Raw genomic sequence first — 24,766 nt, 5'->3', positions numbered from 1 at the left:
ACCTGGAGTTGTGATTTGTTTCATTCACACAGGTTTAACACATACGTTTCGTAATCAAGATTCATTTAAACACATCTCAAAACACGAATATTTGAAAAGAAAGACTGAAATCTGAACTGTTTTACTAATACAAGAATCCCATGCATTTCAGAACATGTTTGTAGAGGTCTAAACTACATGATTTGCAGCTTGTACTTGACATTACACCCTTTGAAGACTGCAAATTACACCCATTCGAATTTATTGCTATTAAGCTTGTGGTTCTAGTACCTATCAAAAGTTCTGTTGCCTGAAGCTATGGTATTTTAACTAGGCTTCTGTGCTTTCTCTTCTGATTTTTTTTTTACCCTCAAATAAAAACGTGACCTTCGTCGAGAGGTGCAAGGTACAAATGAGTCAAATCCAATTCCAATGAGGCATCAAATTCAAGGTAAGTTACGACAAAATTTAAGGCAAATTATAGAGAGAAGATTAGACAGGCAGCCTCTCTCTGGCGTGTAATTACAGCTATGCAACCAAAATACAACTGGCGAAGTGAATTTTAATTGGCGACGGAGGAAGCCATTTCAAACATTTTAATGAATCCAGGACTGACGCATTCACCAGAGTCTTAATTAGCAGCTTTGATGACATTTTTTAAATAATATCGACCTCACTGATGGAGGATAGGGGCTGGAAAATAAGAGAGGAAAGCAAAGTATGTGCACTGGATAGGTTTGATGAAGGGTTTTTTTTATTTGCGCTGACTTAATAGACAGTTTTTACTACAAACTTTAATATAGTTTACTTTTTTTTGGCTCTGTAGGGAAATATGTCTTCTGAAACCACCCACCTAAAACTGTCAAGGGCAGTGGAACCCAACTCTGGATCTTGAGCTGGTCTTGGTCAGGACCACCTTAGCTGGAGAATTAGCCTATAAAGATTGGGATTGTGTCTTTGCATCTTTGAAAATTTTCAGTTAAACCAATGGAGATTTTAATAATGCTAAACGGTCACATTTTGCACCTTCAAGGCTTAATGTGATGGAAATGTATGTGCATTCAACGTGGGTTTAGTTTTACAACTTGCTTAACATAATTTCTAGTAAAGAGAGTAAAGTCTAAGAGTCATTGCAACTACCAAACAGTCATGGCCCCTCTATTTGTAACTAGGTAGTAAACAGTCAAACGGGTGGAAGACCCTGCTATTTAGTGAATAGTCACTAGGTGAAAATCCCTGTGTAGTTAAGTGTTAGACCTGACAGAGGTGCACTGCTGCTTTGAATATACTCTCTCTCATACTAAGAATGGAGATGTTATGTAAGGACAAAATGTATGAAGAAGTGTAAATTTACATCATGTCAACACAAGCAGTGAAATGTACCAGATTCCCACGTATTGACTTTGTGAGTGAATTAGAAAAGTGAAATAATTCAATGTGAAGAGTGAAGAACTGTGGTAACATGTATGAAACAAGCAGAAATGAAAATTGATTAATTGCAGAAAATTGTGCTTAAGTTGTGTGAGTGTGATCTAGAAGTCCGCTGTATGTTTGTGTGTCCTTGGACCTGATAGGTCTGTACTGTGTAGTGTAAAATATGTGTTGGACCTGATAGGTCTGTACTGTGTAGTGTAAAATATGTGTTAGCAGAAAATACATCTTTAATATTTGAGCTTTTTGTAAACAGTGTCAACAAGAATATTACTGGATGCAGTTTTAACTAATCCACTCATTTTCTAGATTCATTTCTTTTTTAATTTGTTTTGTGTTTTTTGCCTCATCACTGCAGTGATTTTAATGACATGCATGTGCTAAGAAAAGACCAGCTGGTCCCAAAAACCCTGCTCAACTGTAATTGGAAAAAAGAAACCAAATTCTTCCACAAATCCCCAAAATGTCTATGAGCTCTCTTAAAAACAAAATTAAGGCCTTATTAAAGCCGGTAGTGATCACAAATATAAACTGACTTGACTGACTTGACCATCCTGAACAAATATTCACCTGCGATTTCATTAATAACTTTTTTTGTTACAGGAGTGTATAATCCCCTCCCCGAACCGCCACCTTAACGTGGTGGAGGGGTTTGAGCACCCGAATGATCCTGGGAGCTATGTTGTCGGGGGCTTCATGCCCCTGGTAGGGTCACCCATGGCAAACAGGTCCTCGGAGACGGGTCTGACTAAGAGCGGTTCAGAAGCCCTTCATGAATAGAGTTACAACGAGGCCAGTTACGTCGCCCGGACTGGCGTTACCGGGGCCCCACCCTGGAGCCAGGCCTGGGGTGGGTGCTCGGCAGCGAGCGCCTGGTGGCCGGGCCTTTCCCCACGGGGCCCGGTCGGGCCCAGCCCGAAGAAACGACGTGGGGCCGTCCTCCCGTGGACCCACCACCTGCGGGAGGAGCCATGAGGGGCGGGTGCGGAGAGATCCGGGCAGCAGTCGAAGGCGGGGACCTCGACGACCGGATCTCCGGACATGGAGACTAGCTCTGGGGACATGGAATGTCACCTCGCTGGGGGGGAAGGAGCCTGAGCTTGTGCGGGAGGTTGAGCGTTACCGGCTAGATATAGTCGGCCTCACCTCCACGCACAGCTTGGGCTCTGGAACCCAACTTCTTGAGAGGGGTTGGACTCTCCATTTCTCTGGCGTTGCCCGCGGGGAGCGGCGGCGAGCTGGTGTGGGCTTGCTCATTGCCCCACAGCTCAGCCGCTGCGTGTTGGGGTTCACTCCGGTGAACGAGAGGGTCGCGTCCCTGCGCCTTCGGGTCGGGGACAGGTCTCTCACTGTTGTGTCGGCCTACGGGCCAAACAGCAGTGCAGAGTACCCGGCCTTCTTGGAGTCCCTGGGAGGGGTACTAGACAGTGCACCAACCGGGGACTCCGTTGTTCTCCTGGGGGACTTCAACGCCCATGTGGGTAACGACAGTGACATTTGGAGGGGCGTGATTGGGAGGAACGGCCTCCCCGATCTGAACCCGAGCGGTGTTTTGTTATTGGACTTCTGTGCTAGTCACAGCTTGTCCATAACAAACACCATGTTCGAGCACAAGGGTGTCCATCGGTGCACATGGCACCAGGACACTCTAGGTCGGAGGTCGATGATCGACTTTGTTGTCGTGTCATCTGACCTTCGACCACGTGTCTTGGACACTCGGGTGAAGAGAGGGGCTGAGCTGTCAACTGATCACCACCTGGTGGTGAGTTGGATCCGCTGGCGGAGGAGGAAGCCGGACAGACCTGGCAGGCCCAAGCGCATTGTGAGGGTCTGCTGGGAACGTCTGGCGGAGCCCTCTGTCAGGGGGGTCTTCAACTCCCACCTCCGGGAGAGCTTCTCCCTGATCCCGGGGGAGGTTGGAGACATGGACTCCGAGTGGGCCATGTTCTCCACCTCTATTGCCGATGCGGCTGCTCGTAGCTGTGGTCGTAAGGTCTGTGGTGCTTGTCGCGGCGGCAATCCCCGAACCCGGTGGTGGACACCGGAAGTAAGGGATGCCGTCAAGCTGAAGAAGGAGTCCTATCGAGCCTTGTTGGCTCGTGGGACTCCTGAGGCAGCTGATGAGTACAGGCGGGCCAAGCGTGCCGCGGCTCGGGCAGTCACAGAGGCAAAAACTCGGGGTTGGGAGGAGTTCGGGGAGGCCATGGAGGAGGACTATCGGACGGCCTCAAAGAGATTCTGGCAAACCGTCCGACGCCTCAGGAGGGGAAAGCAGTGCTTCACCAACACTGTTTACAGTGCGGGTGGAGAGCTGCTGACTTCGACTGGGGATGTTGTCGGGCGGTGGAAGGAATACTTTGAGGATCTCCTCAATCCCACTGTCACGTCTTCCGAGGAGGAAGCAGAAACTGGGGACCCAGAGGCGGACTCGTCCATCACCCTGGCTGAAGTCACTGAGGTGGTTGGCAAGCTCCGGGGGTGGACGAGATCCGTCCTGAGTACCTCAAGTCTCTGGATGTTGTGGGACTGTCTTGGCTGACACGTCTCTGCAACATCGCGTGGCGGTCGGGGACAGTACCTGTGGAATGGCAGACCGGGGTGGTGGTCCCTCTGTATAAGAAGGGGGACCGGAGGGTGTGTTCCAATTACAGGGGAATCACACTCCTCAGCCTTCCCGGTAAGGTCTATTCCAGGGTACTGGAGAGGAGAATCCGACCGATAGTCGAACCTCGGATTCAGGAGGAGCAGTGTGGTTTTCGTCCTGGTCGTGGAACACTGGACCAGCTCTATACTCTTCATCGGGTCCTCGAGGGTTCATGGGAGTTTGCCCAACCAGTCCACATGTGTTTTGTGGATTTGGAGAAGGCATTCGACCGTGTCCCTCGTGGTGTCCTTTGGGGGGTGCTCTGGGAGTATGGGGTCCGGGGCTCTTTGCTAAGGGCTGTCCGGTCCCTGTATGACCGGAGCAGGAGCTGTGTTCGCATTGCCGGCAGTAAGTCAGACCTGTTCCCGGTGCATGTTGGACTCCGCCAGGGCTGCCCTTTGTCACCGGTTCTGTTCATTATATTTATGGACAGAATTTCTAGGCGCAGCCAGGGGCCGGAGGGGGTCTGGTTTGGGAACCACAGGATTTCATCTCTGCTGTTTGCAGATGATGTTGTCCTGATGGCTTCTTCGAGCCAGGACCTGCAGCAGGCACTGGGGCGGTTTGCAGCCGAGTGTGAAGCGGCTGGGATGAGAATCAGCTCCTCCAAATCCGAGGCCATGGTTCTCGACCGGAAAAAGGTGGTTTGCTCTCTCCGGGTGGGTGGTGAGTCTCTGCCCCAAGTGGAGGAGTTCAAGTATCTCGGGGTCTTGTTCACGAGTGAGGGAAGGATGGAGCGGGAGATTGACAGGCGGATCGGTGCAGCGTCTGCAGTGATGCGGTCGCTGTATCGGTCCGTTGTGGTAAAGAAGGAGCTGAGCCGGAAGGCGAAGCTCTCGATTTACCGGTCAATCTACGTTCCTACCCTCACCTATGGTCATGAGCTTTGGGTAATGACCGAAAGGACAAGATCGCGGATACAAGCGGCTGAAATGGGCTTCCTCCGCAGAGTGGCCGGGCGCACCCTTAGGGATAGGGTGAGGAGCTCGGTCACACGGGAGGAGCTCGGAGTAGAGCCGCTGCTCCTACACGTTGAGAGGAACCAGCTGAGGTGGCTCGGGCATCTGCTCAGGATGCCTCCTGGACGCCTCCCTAGGGAGGTGTTCTGGGCATGTCCCACCGGGAGGAGGCCCCGGGGAAGACCCAGGACACGCTGGAGGGACTATGTCTCTCGGCTGGCCTGGGAACGCCTTGGGGTCCCACCGGAGGAGCTGGAGGACGTGTCCGGGGTGAGGGAAGTCTGGGAGTCCCTGCTTAGACTGCTGCCCCCGCGACCCGGCCCCGGATAAGCGGAAGAAAATGGATGGATGGATGGAAGGAGTGTATAATTTCTCTCTCTTTTTTTTACATGCTCCCATGAAATAATCACACACTAACACCACCAACAACTAACCAATAACAGTTTTGTGATTCACAAAATGTTTCTTCCAGAACTACAATTTTCCCACAGTGTTCTCTTACAGCAAAAGACTAAGCCAACACAGATGCCAGCTCTGAACAAAATAAAAACATACACACACAGACACACACACATAAATTCTGGTATATTCTGGTATAAATAGTCAGAGGTCAGAGGGGGACGAGAGGGGGAGATGGTCTATGGGGAGAGACTCAACCTTCTGACATCCCAAATAAGTCTCCCTGCCGGTCAGGGCAGGTCTGGGCCCTGTCCTGTCCATATCTGCTGTAACAAAGAATACACTTTTTTTTGTATTTCAAAACTCACCAGGCTTTGCAAATGATTACTTTTCACCTAGAACTGTACTATAGATGTTTGTCAAATCTGATCGGTAATGTAAAGTTTTTGATGCTTGATCCTGAGCTCTATTTTATATGCACAGAATCTAAAAAAAAACATTTACTGACTTTATTTAATTTTAATTTATCATATTACACTGCTTGATGGACCTTCTTCTACATGTACAAAGCACCAGGCTTGTTCTTACTGTATTGTATTCCTGTTCCTGTATTTTCTTTATTAATAAACAAACTATCTAAAAATGCATAATAGTTCTTTATCTGTAAGGTAAGTATTCTGTATAAAACTGCTAACCTACACCTATAAACATGTGATTCTTGTATTACTTTAGCTTTACATATTTCATTAATTTTTCCAATGCTCCTGGGGATGTTTAAAATGCACAGTTTGAAGAAAATTCTACAATTTAAACATAAATCTCAAATCTAATCACAATGCTGGCCTGAAAGTTGCAATAAAACGAGTTCCCAAAATCGGTTGTCACTACAGTGGATAAAACTATGGGCTGTGGTTTGGGGTCTCACCCTGTATGCGATGTCCTCTTGTAGGTCGCTGGACGTAGCACTGATGTTTGACTGCCACACTGTCTCCTTCACGCTGCAGCCGTACATGAAAACGTTCTTCTTCCTTGAATGGCCGTGGTAGTCACAAAACACCTGAGCACAAAAGAGACACGTCAAAGAAAATAGAATAACAGAAAAGCAGAGCAGAGAATAGAAGGGAAGGTCGGCTTAAATGTGTTTTAAGGATAAAATGTAAAGTTGAAATGAGGTAGCAGGTTCTAACACTGGGGTTAAATGGGTTTGATTAGCAGCAGCAGTCCATACAAACGATTTCATTTAATGTTTCTTAGTAAGAATTTACATAATAACGCCTCTTAAGTGACTTTGACCTAAGTGACTCTTCTGCCAGCTGCTTGTCACCATGGAGATGTGTTCGCTCTGAATGGAATGTTCCACAGTGTGTTTTTTACATTTTTTTTTTTTTTTTACAACATATCGACATGATGACATGCAGGTCAAGTTACAGATCAGATCTATGTAGAGGCGAGCCTACTGACAGCAAAAGTGTATGTTATAATAGGTATTGTTTTAGAAATAAAACACCTGGAATTGAATAAATGCTAATAAGATAAGTGTAATGCCATACTGTGGAACAATCCAGTCAAAGCCATAACATATCCATGGAAAAATGGACCCCCATTTAGAAAAGTAACATATTGCGCCTTTAAATTGGGTGAATATTGTGGTGGATGGTATGGCAAAGACCTATATTAAGTGAGAATTTTTAGGGTCCAGATCACAATTCAGTGTTTTAAAAGCCCAAAGAAATTCAGAGAGCAGAGAAAGTCAGATTAAATATGTTCTAAGGATAAAATGTGAAGTTGAAGTAAGCTAGCGGAACACTACACTGGGCATGTGATTAGATGTAGAAGTTCATCAGACAAACCTTTTTATTTGGGGAAGTGAAATAAGCCTCATGTTATAAACGATGATTCATAAAAATAAAAAAAAATGCATTGTTTTATTTTCACTTGTTCAGGGCATTTGTGGTAGTCAATGACCATAAAACCTATACATTTATTAAGAAACTGTTTCTGGAAAAAAAAAAGATGTATTTTGCACAGTAAACACATTTAAAACATGAAATTCTAGGTCATGGGCAGTAGTTGTATTTTGATAATCATAATAGTTATCTGGACTACACAGACTCTAAATCACATACTACAGCCCTTTTAATAACATAAGACAGGAAAGACAGTTGCATTATTAAATCAAAATATCTAAAAACAATTTCTGATTTTCCTCAATAACACAAATTATTGTCCATTTAGAAGCCTTCGGTCTCCATATTTCCACCTTTATTTGGTTCATAATGTATTTAAAAACTCTAAATGCTGAATAGAAATAATCGTTTGACTAGTCCTAAAATAACTGTTAGTTGCAGCCCTACTTGCCCTATAATCTTTCATTAAGGTTCTAAACAAAATCCTTTGCTATAATTTTTTGCATATCTCCAAAACAACACCACATCATCACAACATCACCATTTAACACATAATATCATTGGGATAAGAATCTAAAAAGTCCATATGGTTTGTGCTTATGGGAAACATAGACATAGAAAATAGCAAGGCACTCCTCCTACGCACGGCCTGGTTAAAACGTCCCAAACATTAAAAATAATAGTCCCATTATAGACTAGAGAGCCCTACTGAGACTACTGCTGCTACTGAGAACTGCATTATGCCTAAAACTACTGGGGAGGTATTGATCGCTGTTTAGTGTAGTGTAGCCAAATAGAGTGAAGAGCTGAAGCCGTAAACTGTACAAGGAAAGGCTGTGTAATATCTCATACCAGTGGCGCCCTCTGTATGTGAGCCAGGTACTGCAGCAGGTTCTTGGTGTGGTAGATGGTGGGATGGAGATCAGGGTTGGGGTTTTGCCACTGGCGGTTCAGATCCTCTCCACTCAAAGAACAACGATGGCTACAATGAAGGGAAGAAACAAACAGAATTCAGCTCAACACAGCTACACACAGGATTTAAAGTGGATATACTATTGGCTTTTAAATCAGACCTATTCTGCAAAATCGACTTTTCAGAGTTTTGAACCATGTTACAGTTGTTTCCCCTCAACACTTAAATTCTCAAAGACGTATCTGGAGTGATTTGTGCATATCTGAGCAATCTTTAATCGCTTATTTTCAAGATGTCATATTGCTGATCAACTCCCGTTTTCACCGTCCCCAATATACGTCCACTTCACTGAACTTACTTTGTTCTCCAATTTTATTTTTATTTTCAGACACAAGCACAATATGTCTTCTTTTCTGGGTGAGGGTCTGCCTTGTCTTCATTGAGTTGCTATTGCTTTGCCTGGAATGTTTCACTTTATTACATTAAACATATTAATTATCCATGTGTTTGTCTAGCCATCCATCCATTATCCATGGAAACAATCAAGTCAAGCCACTAAGTTACAGATCAGATCTGTGTAACTGCAACCCCATTCACTGTAAGCATGTGTGTTTCTAGGTACGCACATTCCCTGTAAGAAGATAACATCCAGCCCTACTGAAACTAATCTGAAACTTGCTGTACTCAATGTTTGAAATTTTAATTAATGATTTTATTTCTTCTTTTGATCTCAACTTTATGTTTTTAAGATAATGTAATTCTAGTGGAATCAACTCCACCCAACTTCAAATTTGAATCTGCAACACGAGCAAACAAAAAGGGTGGAGGTGTGTGTGTTTTTTAGAGATAATTTAGTCATTCACAGGTTGTCATTTAGGGTGTTTTCATCTTTTGAGTATGTTTCCCTTAAATGGAGCTAAAACAATCACCCTCCATACTCTATTTAGTAAAATCATTAATAAAATTTATACAGTGCTGGAGAGGTTTATATATGACTGACACGCTTTTGGTCGTATGCACAGACTTTGATGGTTTAGTTTAATTACAGGTGATTTTAATGTGCATGTGGATAATTTGTTTGACAGAAACACTAAAGAGCTCAGTTCTGTCCTTGAAACCTTTGGTCTGGCTCAGCATGTCAGCGAGCCCACCCACAACAGAGGACACACTCTGGACCTGCTCATTACGAAAGGAGTAAATATTTCAAAAGTCAATGTGGTGGATGTTGCTCTATCTGATCATTTCTGTGTCTTCTTTGACTTGTCTATCATTCCAAAACCAGCGGCTGATCCTGCAGTTGTTCAAAGGAGACACATAAATGATAAAACAGGTGCACTGTTAATCGCCAAAACTCTCAATTTTTTTTTTTAATCTGCAAAAGAAATTAAATCCATGTGAAAAACAAGTAAAACAAACAAACAAAAAAGTAAGCTTCTAACTGTATTAAAAGTCCTTATACCGAAAAATTCACCTTATTTATTGAATGACCCTCATACATGCTGCCTCGATGTGTTACCCACTAAGTTTCTAAAGTCTGGGCTCACCACTCACTTACATAGTAACATGTCACTTCAATCTGGAACATTCCCAAGAGCTTAGAAAACTGAGGTTATCGAGTCTTGATGCCACAATATTGAACAATTACCGACCCATCTCAAATCTGCTGTTTTTAGGCAAAGTCCTTGAAGAAGTTGTTCACAAACAGCTTTAACTTTCTCCAAATGAACAACTCCATTGATGTTTTCCAGTCAGGTTTTAGACCCCACCACAGCACTGAGACTGCTCTTATCAAGGTGACAAATGACATCCGCCTGAACACTGATGCAGGCAAAGTCTCAGTCTTGATCCTGTTAGATCTGAGTGCTGCCTTTGACACTGTGATCATGGGATCCTCTTACAGAGACTAGAGGACTGGCATCTCTGGTACCGCACTAAACTGGTCTACAGTCTACTGGTCCTATCTAGCAGACAGGAAGTAATTTGTTGTAATTGGTTACCCCAGGTTACCCCATAGGTTAATCCTAGGACCTCTGTAGTTTAATCTCTACATGCTGCCATTAGGCCAGTTAATACGCAGCAATAATGTGTCCTACCACAACTATGTAGAAGACATTCAGATCTATGTCTCACTGGCAGCAGGTAAATATGGACCACTCTGTCACTGCATCCAACAGGTCAGTGTTTGGATGCAAAACAACTTTCTCCAGCTAAACTCAGACAAAAAACCTTCAAATCAGGCTAGAAATCTAGGGGTAATAATGGACTCAGACTTGAACTTTAACAGCCACATCAAATCGAAGCCAGACTTAGAGAGACTTATCAATGCATTTGTCTCCAGTAGGTTAGACTACTGTAACGGTCTGCTCACTGGCCTCTTCAAACGAACCTTAACACAGCTGCAGTACATCCAGAACGCTGCTGCTCAGGTCCTGGCTAGAACCAGGAAGTACGAGCACATAAGTCCTGTGCTCAGGTCTCTGCACTGGCTCCTGTGGCTCAGAGAATAGACTTTAAAGCAGCTCTGCCTGTGTACAATCTATCCATGGCCTAGCTCCAAAGTACATCTCTTGACATGTTAGTGCCATATGAACCATCTCACACTCTGAGGACTTCAGGGACCGGCCTCCTGTTGGTGCCCAGAGTCAGGACTAAACATAGGGAATCAGCGTTTCAGTTTTCTGCAGCTAAAACCTGGAACAGCCTTCTTGAAGATGTGAGAGAGGCCTCTGTTCTGTTTAGCTGTACATATGACTGAAAGGTTTTTATTCTGCACTTTTCTGTTTTAATGTTAACTTTATGATGATTATGTGTGATAATTTATGCTTTGATTTGTTGTATTGTGATTTTAATGTCTTTCTTAGTCTGTAAAGCACTTTGAATTACTTTGTGTATGATTTTGCTATACAAATAAACTTGCCTTTTGATAAAAACACATGCAATTTTATTAATGCAGATTACTTAAATACCATATTGTGGTACACTACGGGCAAAGCAAGAACATAGTCATGGAGTAAGGGGATGGCAGACTGCTCATCAGAAAAGTTACATAGTACACCTTTATATATTTCATAACACTAATACTAATTTGTGTTATCCGTGGGGTAAGGGAAGTCTATGAGTCCCTGCTTAGACTGTTGCCCCCGCAACCCAGCCTCGGAGAAAATGGATGGATGGATAATAATAATCTGTAATATGAAGTGCAACTCAATAATAAGTGCAACACAAAAATTATTGTGATGGATGTTCAGGTTCAGTTGTGCAGGTATTCTGACACGTTTGAATTAGCATTTCACATTTCAATATTTTAAAATAATACATTTCTTTGGAAAAGAAAATCTTTTATGAGAAAAGGCTGGGATTTATTTTCATTCCTTGAGGAATAATAGTACTGTAGGCATGTGGTTGATGAGGGAACAGTGTTGTATCATTGTTAAAAGTTGATAAAAACTTTTTCACTCACTTTCCGTTGACCACTCCGTCTGGGTTGAGCATGGGGACAATCTTAAAGATGTAGGACTCTCGGAGACTGTTGGCCAAAGGACTGGAGCTCATGAGGAACTCCAGGCTGCCCTTCATCACCCAGCTGGCATTGGTCTCTCCTGGGTGCACTCGGGCTGACAGAAAGATCAGGGGACGGTTTCCTGAACAAAAACAAGATGGAGGCAGGTTACTTACAGTTTACCTTTAACTAAAGTAGCAATACAACATTTAAACTGATATTATAAAAACTGTTACAGCTATTTTCTTGTATTTTGACTAGAACGAGAACTAGTTCATTTTAAACGTTTTGTGGCCCAAAGTGATTCCTCACTTACCTTATGTATTCAGAGCATTCCAATTATTCACCACAATAAGTCTATAAGCTCTTTTCAAAACTCTCAGAGACCAGTGGAGAGTTTTGCTGTGGCGATAAAAAAACAAAAGCTAGCATGCTAATGCACAGTTCCTAAGTGTTACTTACTTATTTAAAAATAAATGTTACTTACTAAATTGCATTGGTCACTGAAAAACAAATCTTGTTGCACAATCATGTTTGGCCAGGCTTGAGACGCAACAGAAGACATGGGGACTAGACCAACCAAAATATTTGCCTGGCAAATCCAGACTGATATCTCTCTGTATTTTGTATACCAGATTCCCCCCCCATGTGTTTGATATCAAGACTTTTAAAGTCTCCATAAAAGGGAACCAAGCCCTCAAACAGACAAACCCTGATAACAAAATATATGTTTTCAAAACATATAATTCAAAAATACTGATATTGTAAGTTGAAAAATCCAGAACCCCTCTTGGTGCTTACTGAATTGGCAGATGTGGTCGTTGGAGTTGGATTCTGGCATGGCAGTGATGGTGAGGAGGGGGCAGCTGTTTCCTCCCAGACTATGACACAGGACGTCCTGTCTCAGGTAAATCTGAGGAGTCCTGAGGGCCTCCAGCTTAGACAGGTGCATCTGAGGGAGCAAACACAGGGACTTAGACTAGAGCTCCTGCAAGGGATGGGAAGAGTAATCAGTTAATCGATAATCATATAAAATATTATATACATAGGGGGTGACAAAAGGGGGTGAATAAATATGTTTGTTTATGTTGCATTGATCCTGATTCCAGACAAATGTGATATATCTGTTACTGTACCAGAAAAGTGCGCAATTATGACTTTATTCCCTTATTTGGAAGTCATTTTAATAAGCTCTTTTAACAACTTTTTTTTTCATTATAAACATTCACAGTTTTAGCATTTTTTCATACCTACATTCACAAAATCTGCCCATCCCTAATTTCAATTCAATCTGTGCTCCAAAAAAGTAAACCTACCAACATGACGAAAGAGATTTTGTATAAAAAAAAAAAAAAGCTAATAACAAAATGTAACTGTAATACTTGTCAGAAAAACTGTAAATTGACAGTCTTCCAAAACTGTTCGCCCTCTGCATTTCAATTACCAAAATATACTAGACTATATTAGATTCTTCTATTGTGGCTATAATGGCTCAGCTCTCTTGTTGCACAGCCTTGTAATTATAAGAACTGTGAAAAACAATTTGACAAAACTTCAAATCATTTCAGAACACACCTGCCACTGTACTGATGCAGGGATGTGGAAGTGTAAATGAAAGTTCGTCCCTACAACAGATTCAGTGGAGCATTCATTTGTGTTTATTTCACAGAACTGCCTGGTTTGGACAATATCTGGATAATATAATAATAATATAAGGTGGATAACTACCTTGAGAGTGGAGTATGTGTAGGGATAGTGGTAGGCGAAGTAGCACACGTCGTCCTTGTGTTTAAAGTTTATACTGAAGGTCAGAGTGTAATAGGATTTTCCCTTCTGGCCTCCGGCAGCTACAGAACTTCTGGCAAAATGATTTCTGTGGATCAAGAAGTAAAATTATCAGAAGCTTCATATAATTAGCATAATTAAGTTATTCTAAATTCATTATAACTGTATAATTAACAAATCAAGTATTTGTTCAGTTGTTATAGAAGTACAAGTTTCTGTGGTGAAAATGTAGCTGTCTGATGATTCGCTGTGATTATGTACAGTCTAAGGCCCTCATTATATGTTTACAATAAAAAAATTAAATTAAATAATTCTTTGTGTCACACGCCAAGCCGTACCGCAGTGGAACAAAACACATCTTTCTAGGGTCAGGCGATATGATAAAAAAAAAAAAAAAGCAAAACAAAAACTTATTTCAATTTTATGGGTTTTTTTTTTTCAAAAACAAAATAAAAATGGCATTCAGTACTGATTTCATGAACATAAACCATTAAAAAGACCCCATCTTGATTAAATCCAGCCCTACTTTCCAATTCCATCAGTTAAATGTCTGCTGAGATATGGTTAACTCACTTGTAGTAACAGATGTCGGTTCCTGTCCGGACCCAGCGAGGACTTCCACCAATGGCCTCTTGAACAGAGTACATGAGAACCTGCATACCTGCAAGAGAGAAGAAACTGCATTCTTTATTATAAACAATATGTTTGATATTCATATCTCGCAGATCTTCTAAGCAGCCTTCACAATCTCTTTTTGTACAGTACACTTTATTAATCCCTCATGGGGGAAATTCAATCTCTGTATTTGACCCATCCTTCAAGCAGTGCCGTGCCTGGGGACCCATCAAGTCAAGTCAAGTCAAATTTATTTGTAAAGCACATTTAAAAACAACTACAGCTGCTTAAAGTGCTGTACAAAGGCAATATAAAGTGCAATCTTATAGAAACAAAACATGCAAAAACATGATATGACAATATAATACAAGAGTCCTGCTCAGCTCGTGTTAAAAGCCAGTCCAAACAAATGAGTTTTCTACAAAGATTTAAAAATATTTAAAGACTGGGCTATTCACAGAGAAGACTGGGACCAACTACAGTAAAAGCCCGGTCCCCTCGAGTTTTTAGCTGGGACCTTGGAACATCCAAAATCATCTGGTCTGCTGATCTCAACGTTCTACTGGGAAAATGGACAGACAGACACTCAGAGATATGGGCAGGGGCCAACCCATGGAGACATTTAAAAACCCTCATCAGAATATTAAAATCAATCCTGAAGCTGACAGGAATTTAGTGCAGGCCAACACAGGAGAAATGTGCTCATATTTCCTGGTGCCTGTAAGTATGCAGCATTTTGGACTAACTGTGAGCAGTGGATGGGACCCTGATCCAACCCACAGTACAGAGAGTTACAGTAATCTAATCTGCAGGTGCTGAAGGCATGAACAACATGCTCCAGGTCAGTGTGAACCCATCTCCACATCAAATTGTGGGTTGTTGGGGGAAACTGCAGTGGAGACACAACGAGAAACAAACTCTACACAAACACTCAGAACCTTATTGCTGTGAGATGAGAGTGCTCACCACCCGCCAATATATTGTGTACTTGTTCATAGCTCCTCACCATAGTTGAACTGGCTGTTGGACTTCTCACAGTTGATGATGTTGAAGCGGTAGGAGGCTCCAACCTTCATGCCGCTCACCTCAAAGTAAAACCACTGGTGATAGTGGTTACTGTTGATGTCTGAGTTCAAAACCAGGTCATACTCTAACCTAAGGGGGGTGAATCAGGTAATATTGGTAACACTTTATAATAAAGTGTTATTGTATCATTTAATATGGTCAAAATGAAGGTAAATAAATGACTTGAACTCTTACTTTCTGACTTGGACGGCCTTTCTCAGATTACCAGATTCAAACTGAGAGTTGAATTTAAGTGATTCACCGTCATCTTCAATCACAGGACAGCTGAAATACAAGAACATTTAGTACACAAGCTTTAAATGTCATCATGTATGTCATTTTGAGGACTTCTTGTCATTCCAAATATAGATAGCTACAATTAGGAGATAATTATAAAACTGAAAACAATGCAGCATTTTGTTTAGAATTGTTAATTATTATGGCAACCGTCCTTCACTTGAAGTTGAAACCCATGAATATGCTGGACTACTCAGTATTACAGCAAACCATTTGGCTGTGCAAAGCAAAGAGTGTTACGCTGTCGGGTACATATGAAAAATAAATGGACATTACGCTGAGGTGAAATGATGGAAGCATAAATAGAAACAGGTAATGGCTCACCTGGGAATGTCGAGGTCATAAACAACTTTATCCAAGATATCATTAGGATGAATCAACCTCTCGATGTCCTGGAAGATCTTGGCTCTGAAATGAGACATGCATTTTTCATTTACACTCTACATTTGGGGGAGGTAAGCAACATTTATGGGCACACAGTTATCCCGGAGTATGGCTGCCAATATGAATCTGTAGCGCCTCCAACTTCGCCTGAATACACACTTTTCAATACTTTACAAAGATGTGAACCTGGTCACAGGTGAATCTCCCTGTTCTCAAATGGGACTGAGTGACAGCTGGATTAGCCAATCAGGGACATACATGATCCATACGTATCAGAAAAAAAAATATCACAGGACTGAAAAACATAGTTGATTTCTACAGAAATTAGATTTTATTTGTAAATGATCACAATTTTTGGGTGGCGTGTTGGACTTGGGATCAAACCACCAACTAGGGATGCAGCAATGCGACACTGGTAGGACCTGTAGTGCTTTGCATAACAGTATTGGTATTAAGAAAAAAATGTCTTGATTGGGCATCAGTTTGTAAAAATGTAAAAATTATAAAGAAACAAACAAACATTATCGGTTGTTGTAATTTTGACCAGTGAAGCAGGGGTACTGGATTTTCAAACTGTGAAAAAGGTATGTAATTAGTCCCTAGCTCACACAAATCTCTTGACACACCACCAGTGTTCACATGCAAAACATATTTGTCTACTAGCACAATTTCAAAACAGCCTTTTGAGTTGGAAAAGTGAAACAGGATGGACCACTCATGGCTCTATTTTTAATAGAGAAAAAATGTTTTATAATATAGAAATGAACACAACATGTACCACCGTCATTTTTTCCCCCACAAAGTTCTGCTTTTGCAATACACTTTCTTTTTTCAGCTTGGCCAAAGTTGGTCCAGAATGTCTCATAGTGTTTGAAGCTTTATTTATACAAAGCTGATTATAACCAAGACCACTGCACAATTATCTATTACTACTATTAAATCAAATCAATAATGTCAAAAATACACCTTTATTTGTAAACATTCCCAACCTAGCAGTCTTCAGTCAACATATTCTGTCTTTGGTTAAAAATGTATCTACAAAATATCAACATACAATAAAAATAATTATTTGACAATTTCACACTCACCTCTGCACACCGTAAATCCTCTCCAGAAGCGGCTCTCTGAACGTCGGAGCCATGTGACCAAAATAGTCCGGATATGCCACTTCGGCGTACTGCGGCACGGATAGCGTTCCTTTCACCATCTCCACATAGAGATCAGGATCATGCAGAGGAAGTAACAACGCTGTATCCGGGACTTCCAGAACAGCACCCTCTGTCGTATCATCCTCCGCTCCCTCCGACCCACAGTCACTCCCCCCTCCCCCAGAACGCCGTGAGGACAGGCCCCCCAAAAACAGAGGAGACTGAATTTGCCTGGTTGCGCTTAGATCCTCTTGCTTCCCTCCTCTGTGGTCTGTATTTAGAGGCACTACACCATCCAAAGTGTCCAAAGATACACACTCTAGTACGCAAGCGAGTTCCTTTTCGATATTTTCATCTTCAGTAGTTTTGCTTAAAGAGGAAATAGTACATTCATGTCTGTCTGTAGATGGAATGTGCGTGTCTTGTTTTTTTTCTTGGTCCTTGGATACGTGAATGTTTTCCAGTTCGAGGGGGGTGAGAGGGGGAGGAGAATAGGAGGTGGAAGAGGTGGAAGGGGGCAGGGGTGGATTCTTCTCTAGCCCAGAAAGAGGGGCATGTTTGGGGGACAGCGCCTGAGCAGTGGGGACGATGATTGGACGAGGAGGAGTCTTGGCAGTAGTCACTGATGAGGAGAATGGAGATGACAAAGATGTGCTGGTGCAGGTTTTAGAGGATTCAAAGTTAAATCCCTGAGAAAACCAATACAGAATTCATGATTAGTTTAAATTACATACAATTTTTGTTTAGATTTATGAATTTGATGGACCCAGAATATTTGACTTGTTTCAGGATGTGTCTTATACTTGTTCTGATACATGTTAGGATCATTCTAAAGCTATTCAGGAAAGATTCATTTTTGTCCTGTGAATGTGATTTTTTTTAGTATAGATACCTGATCAAATGAGTATCCAGTTTCAATACTTGTTTTAGTATCAATTAGCATCTGATTTTCAATACTTTTAACAATCCTAGAATCAAGTAAACTCAAAACTTCCCAAATCTAGATGAATATTTTGAAGTAATTTTAGTCATGGCTGTTGTATTATAGGTACAATAATATTATAGATATTCTAATTAGCAAATAATCTCAATGGCAACATTTCTAAATAGGATTTACTTGCACAGTATTACACAGTTCAACACACAATGCTTGTTTTGTTTAAATTTTGGAATAGAATTTAGTTAGGATCTGCTTCAAAATCTGTCAGTGTATTACAGAACTGCTTGTAAAAAATTATTGGTATCTGACCTGAAAGTCCTCAGAGAGCTCCACAAAGAACCTCTCATAGACCCTCAGCTCCTCGTAGGGACGCCCAGGGCCCTTCTTCGGGTGCAGCTTGTTCAGGTCCGTCTCTATGTCATCGTTCTAAACAAAGACATCATGTTACAGATATCCCTAGTGCCCTCTGCTGGTAATCCAAGTAAATGCAGTTTGAATTATCAGAGTATCAAAATAGATCATAATGTTAGAACTTGGCACTGCACTGAGCTTTTTGAAGGTAACCAAAACAGAACAACAAATTGATAATGATATAAAGAGGCATAGTCTGCAGTTAAATGTAATATGAACTTTAAAACATGTAACTACATTCTGCATCTGTGTCACAAAGCTGCCATTTGAAATTAATATTTACTAACCAAATAACTAAGTAACTAAATGGTGCGATGTCCTAGCAGTGAATAATTAGGATGGTCGGAATGCATTAGATAAGTGAGGGATAACATTGGACCACTTCAAACCGTTTAAAATTGACTACTTCTGTTTTTCATGTTTTTAAAATAATAAAAATCAGGTACAGTGCTTCACAAAATTTTTGTGAAGGTTAATACCTAACCCTAACTTCACACACTGACCGGAGATGGTTGATCTTTTTCATCCTCTTCATTCTCTGTGTCATTTTCTGTATCGGCTTCATCGTTGTCGTCACTTTCGTCCACCACATCGTCCACTGTGGGGACACAGAAAAGACATTTTTAGAAGGAAAATGGGTTGAGTATTTGGCCCTCTGCAGATACGACAGTTAGAAACGTAAATTGCTGCTACGATCAATACATGTCAAAAATTAGGAGGAGCTGGAGAATTAATTGTTGATTGAAAAGTTCATACTGGTACATGTCGACTAGATGCTGTTGGCTGAACAGACAGAGGAGGAGACGAGTACGCACTTTTATGTGGTGTAGGTAATTAGAGCTGTCAAACTCCATGCCTCATACAGTGAAAAAGGTGCTGCAGAGGCTGACTTTAGCATGTGGACTGCAAACAGTGTTTTTAATTAAAGGAAAAAGTATGCTTTATCTAGGCTTTAAATGCCTTTAGAGTTTAGACTAACCGAACACCATTTTGAGATTTTAATGATAAGTATTGCAACTGTGGTTAGATTCGTGATGTCTGTTTAAAAAGTAGGATTGTGTTCAGAGTGCTCAGTATAAACAACTTCAGGAGCTCAAGACTAAAATGTGAGGTAATAAACTAATACAAGCGTTTTCTATATTAAGACAATACATTGTAGCGCATTCTTTGCACAGGACGTCTTATGAACTAAATGACTGTAGTCTTCTTCCAGCCCTACTTTGGACACTGCATTGGGATCTTGCAGCACAGTGGCTCAGGGGTAAGCACTCTTGCCTCATAGTAAGACGATCCCAAGTTTGATTCCCAGGTCGAGTTGGGCAAGGTGAGATTTCTCAAGTGTTTGGGTTTGACACATTAACCCAAAAACATTGAGTGCTTGGTCAGATAAACCTTCAACTAAGTGGCTGTTGATCATAAACAAAGCTGAACATCTGGAGATGGGACCCAGGATCTGGCCCACTGCTCTTGCCCTGAGTCACTGGATGAAGTTTGGGTCAAATGCAGAGGACAACAACTTAGCAGCAAAGCTTTACTCAACATAATGCCAAAATAAATCTAAAAGAGGACTTTACAAAAACATGAAGAAATTAATATTTATGTCTGATCAGAGGAAAATCTCAGAGATGAAATCACATGCAGAAAACTACACCAGGTTTACTGATTTATGTAGACAGTGCTTCAAATTAAAAATAGGTCCTATAGTAAAGCCAAGGGGACTGATGGCGGGACACATGCTAGGCTCTGTGTTTGCTTAAGCATCGCAGATTAATTCACAACTTTTGTGAATTGACAAATGGTAACAACCTCCCCACTCATCACCCCCATTTCACACTACTCACTGTTCAGTACAATAAAGGCCTATTTATTTATTTGTATTTAGCTTGATGAATGTTCTTTAATGTTAAGAGGAAGCTTGGTGAGCAGGAATTCTCTAGGTTGAGTGATTAACTATGTGACTATATTAAACATATGTGAGGTTAATCCAGTATTTAGAGTGTGAAAAGGCTTAAAGCAGTGATGAGTGAGTCTACGTTTGAACAGAAGTTTTGTCTTACGTACGTCTTACCCTTGTGTGAGGTTTGGCTGTAATGAAGAGGCTCAGTTCGTCCTGTGGGGAACATTATGTGCAGCACTTTGAATATAGTGTGGTCATTGTCAAGTGGATCCAGTAACAGCACACAATATTTTTTTCATTTAGTTTGGGATGAGAAAATAGAGTTGTCTGTGCAAACTGGGTGTACTGAGTTGTGTTCAGTGACAGTGTGTGCGGTACCGTTGATAAGGATTTGGACTAATTATCTTTGAAAAACTCATGGAAAACACAAACAGCTGTCATACGTAGAGGCAAACATATGGTGAAGTGAACATAAAGTCCAATTTAAATGTAGCAGTCTGGTTGGTATCTTTGGCAGTACTTCAAATACATTTTTTGACAGACACAAAGAATAAATAATTTGCCACTACACTAAACACTAAATTAATAATAAATATGTGTTCGATTTAAGATTGAACACCTGCACCTAATTGTCTCCATGATGATCTGGGTTTGGCCAAAATGCTTAACAGTATGGCATTAACTAGGCCCAATATGGACACTTGGAGACGTATCGACAATCGGCCTAAGTTTAGCCGATATTTGCAGATATGGCCACGTGAGCATGTTTTATCTCATTATAAAGCTTAGACTCTCCTTAATCCAATTTACAGACAGATAAATGTCCTAATATGTGATGATCTGTTATCTAAACTTCTGAATAAAATAAAATAAAAGTTAGCATAATAACCATAAATGTAGCCTAAATAAACCCAACGTAAAAAAAAATAATAATAGAGAGTGACCTAAGTTTTATAATCAGTTGAAGAATTACAGTGGATTTTTACATCATTAAAAACATCTCTGGTTATATTGGCTATCGGGATCTCTAAAGCCACTTATATCGGTTTTGTATCAGCCTAAAAAACAAAAACTAAAAAAAAAACAAAAAACAAAATCCATATCGGTCCAGCCTTAGCATTAAGCTTATCGGTCTCCATGGGGACAAGCATGTGGCAAAGTTACAGGTTACAGTTTTATGGAAAGGCAACCCTGCTTGTAGTAAGAATGTTTTTCAAGGTAATAGAAACACATGTAATGAAACAAGCACTAAGTAGACACATAATGCCATGCTGTGGAATATTACAGGCAGAAAAGGTACATAGTGCATCTTCAATACATATTTTATCATAAACTTTTGTATTGCTTTTGAACAATTTCTTTGATTGTATTGTTTTGCATTTGTTTTCATTATGTCTTTCTTATTGTCGGATGATCTTGTGAAACTTGAAAGGTTCTTATAAATAAACAGCATTATTGTACATTTTGTGCATGTTTAGTGTACTCGTCTCACCGCCTGGAGCCTGGCTGTACCCTCCTGGTCCTGACCCTGGGACGTGGGGCAGTGGGAAGCTGAAGGCTGATTGGATGGTGGGGAGAGGGAGGCGGTTTTTGGGGAAACACTTCCTCATGATCAGACTGGATGTGTTTATGAGCGGGTCCAGGGTTCGCACGGGGAGACACTCCTGAAAGACAGAACACAATATATCATTTTTGTTTGTTTACTTTGCTTGTCATTGTTTTATGTTGAAACTATGTAAATTGTTTTTGAGTTACTGTGAAAAGTGAGATATAAAACTATATTATTACAAATGTATTATGTAGAGCAAAAGTGTGGAGGAAGATGCTGTTTCTTAGTTACTTATCAGACATGTGGTCAAGATGTTCTAGGATTTAATGTCAGCATTTCAGATGGAAGGCATGGACATGGGTAAAAATAGGACTGTTGCCATAGCGATTAACAAATTAAAACAAACAATCTGAATGTTGCACATAACAGGAAGCTGAAACCCATGAATATAACTCTATGGGAAATCCACTGTTTTTGAAAGAAATAATCAAACAGAAAGTCACATATATTGAAAATTATCATTTTTCTTAGGGGTTGGGTCCTAAAATTTGTCAAAATAATATTATGGCTTAAAGGTTTTTCTACAGACAATATGCTTGCATTTGAAAATAAACTATATGTTTTAAACAGTGGTGAAAGAAGTACAAAATTCTGTTACTGAAGTAAAAGTACAGATACAGGAGCAAAATCAAAGAAAAAGTATGAATCAACATATTGTGCTTGTGTCTGCTACATAGTTTAATCTATGACAACCATGAATCATTTTGTCATAATTTGCACATTTTAAATCACAATATGACTTGATTTCTAATGTGGAAGTCAGTGGACTTGTTACTTTTATCAACTTCACAGCAAAGAGCCACGAAGGCCAATGAATAGCTAGCCGCAATTTTTCTATTTTTTTTTGTTTGTACTAAAATGACTAAGGAACGCTGCTGAATTCTAAGCATATTACAGATAAAGACAATTAAATTGGACAAGAGGAGAAGTACAGAGCAGAGGGTGTCTACCGGTGGCACTGAAAATAGAAATTGCTTGGCAACGTGGCGTCTTGAAAACAACTGATTAAAGATTGCTCAAATGTGCACAAATCACTCCAAATACAACTTTGGGTGAGTAAATGGTGAGAGAAAACAAGTATAATATGATTAAAAGCTCTGAAAAGTTGATTTAACATAAGCAAGTTAATTGAGCTGTTTTTATATGTATATATTGGGGTTTTGTATTCACTGTTGTTAGACTGGCAAGTGAACCCACTATGTGTACTCACTGTGGAGGTATTGTAGAGCACCCTCATTCCGTCGGCCTCTATAAACGCCTTCCTGCCCAGCTTTATGTTGGTGATGTTTCTGAGAGAAACCAAGAGTCCCTTTCTGATCAGCATGTGGCGATGCCGAGTGTCATTACGGTGCCAGTCCGCATACAGGGCCAGTAAAATGGGCACGTAACCGCCATCCACTGCGCGGCGGGCGTTGGTTTCTAAAAGATGCAAAAAACAGTCAGCTTTTGTTGGATGCAATGAAAGAGCAGCGGTGTTTTTCATAGATTATAGACCAGATCCTCAAATGCACAAAGCATTTCCCTCTGCACATTTCCATTCCCATGTTTATTTAGGTTCACTTTGATGCTTTACCTTTGGCTTCTGCCCTATGATTGATCCCACTGCTGGCCTTACTGCACATGGTTAGTAATAGCCTGCACCAGAAAAAATTACACAGTACACCTTTAAATGACTTACTTGATTTCAGCAGGGCTCCCAGTGCATCTAAAGCCACCCTGTTAAAAACACAGTCACATATATTCTTTAACTATGACTGAGCACCCAATAACTTTCTTAAACTGCAGACACTTACTTAAGCAGACTGGTGTTTTTCTTGGTGTAAGGCGACAGAATCTTGAACATGAGCTCCACCACACCGTTCTTTCCCATTGAAATCGCATTGACAGCTAGGATAGACCAACATGTGAGTGAGTTTACTATGAGAGCTATAGAGAGATTGAAAAGGCGGAGTAGAGGCTGGAGTTACTCACAGTTGGCGGAGTAGACCCTCAGAACTTGGAGACAGGGCAGCAGCAGTTTGGGATTCTGTAGGTTTTGTTTGATCAAATTGACGGTGACGTTTAAAGCTCCAGTAAGACGTGCCGCAACACCAAACTTCCTGTCTGAACACACATTTGTAATTCATTATTTAAAAACTCCGAACTGAAATAAGGTCTAAAACTGTTTCAACGTAGATCTAAAACCAAATCTGAATATTAATTGTTCAAAAAACTGTTGGAAGTTGGAAGCTCAAAAATACATAAATCCTGTAACATACCTGGGGAGCTATACTATTGTTAAAATGGCCTATATTCAGTCTTCTTTTGAATATTATTTGTTTATTTGTATTTATTTATATGTGTTTAGTTTCTTGGTCTAGATTAGAATGTTGCATTTTTGTGTCAAGCCATTTCTGATATATATATTTTTTTGTTTCAAACAAAATCATACGTCTGTTAATTTTTGACTTATTACGTTCAATCGATCAATTTCAGTGACAAATGGCAAATCATTTTTTGAAATGCATTTAAGTGGGAAAATGTTACTACATCAAATACATACATAGATGTTCTTATTTCAAGTTAAAAGGTACAGTTTGTAACTTTCCGGAGGTGGAAAGTCAACTGCACGATGGAAAAAATTAAAACCATACTTTTGGTTCATTCTCCATAGAGATAGATATGTTTTATGCCATACTGTGGAATATTATAGCCAAAGGCATAACATTTCCATGGAAACATGCAGGACCACGTTACATTCTCTATACATAAATACATATACACATGAAAGTTACATACTATGGCTTTAACTGCGCATGTACTAGTTAAATATTGTACATCCCAAACACAAAGCACCATGTCAAAACTAATCAGATATATAGCCCTAGTCTTGGCCTATAGTCCT

General features: G+C 40.8%; 1 protein-coding gene across 1 annotated transcript in view; it reads right to left on the bottom strand.

The window, feature by feature from the left end:
- Window positions 1–24,766, bottom strand: part of agtpbp1 (ATP/GTP binding carboxypeptidase 1) — a 48,356-nt gene that overhangs the window by 9,455 nt on the left and 14,135 nt on the right. Inside the window, exons 7-23 of the mRNA XM_033972236.2 lie at window positions 23,854–23,985; window positions 23,676–23,769; window positions 23,561–23,598; window positions 23,093–23,301; window positions 21,766–21,937; window positions 18,880–18,974; window positions 18,275–18,391; window positions 16,966–17,714; window positions 15,818–15,901; window positions 15,392–15,481; window positions 15,138–15,286; window positions 14,090–14,177; window positions 13,460–13,604; window positions 12,533–12,683; window positions 11,693–11,873; window positions 8,172–8,301; window positions 6,338–6,469 (exon numbers count right to left, since the gene is read on the bottom strand). Of these exons, the coding sequence (XP_033828127.1) occupies window positions 6,338–6,469; window positions 8,172–8,301; window positions 11,693–11,873; window positions 12,533–12,683; window positions 13,460–13,604; window positions 14,090–14,177; window positions 15,138–15,286; window positions 15,392–15,481; window positions 15,818–15,901; window positions 16,966–17,714; window positions 18,275–18,391; window positions 18,880–18,974; window positions 21,766–21,937; window positions 23,093–23,301; window positions 23,561–23,598; window positions 23,676–23,769; window positions 23,854–23,985 (2,756 nt within the window). The remainder of the gene's footprint in view (window positions 1–6,337; window positions 6,470–8,171; window positions 8,302–11,692; window positions 11,874–12,532; window positions 12,684–13,459; window positions 13,605–14,089; window positions 14,178–15,137; window positions 15,287–15,391; window positions 15,482–15,817; window positions 15,902–16,965; window positions 17,715–18,274; window positions 18,392–18,879; window positions 18,975–21,765; window positions 21,938–23,092; window positions 23,302–23,560; window positions 23,599–23,675; window positions 23,770–23,853; window positions 23,986–24,766) is intronic.

Source organism: Periophthalmus magnuspinnatus, chromosome 9 (genome assembly GCF_009829125.3).
Source record: "Periophthalmus magnuspinnatus isolate fPerMag1 chromosome 9, fPerMag1.2.pri, whole genome shotgun sequence".
Lineage (NCBI taxonomy): Eukaryota > Metazoa > Chordata > Actinopteri > Gobiiformes > Gobiidae > Periophthalmus > Periophthalmus magnuspinnatus.
The sequence above is the reverse complement of the archived record's forward strand: the minus strand, read 5'-3'. Positions and strand labels throughout refer to the sequence as shown.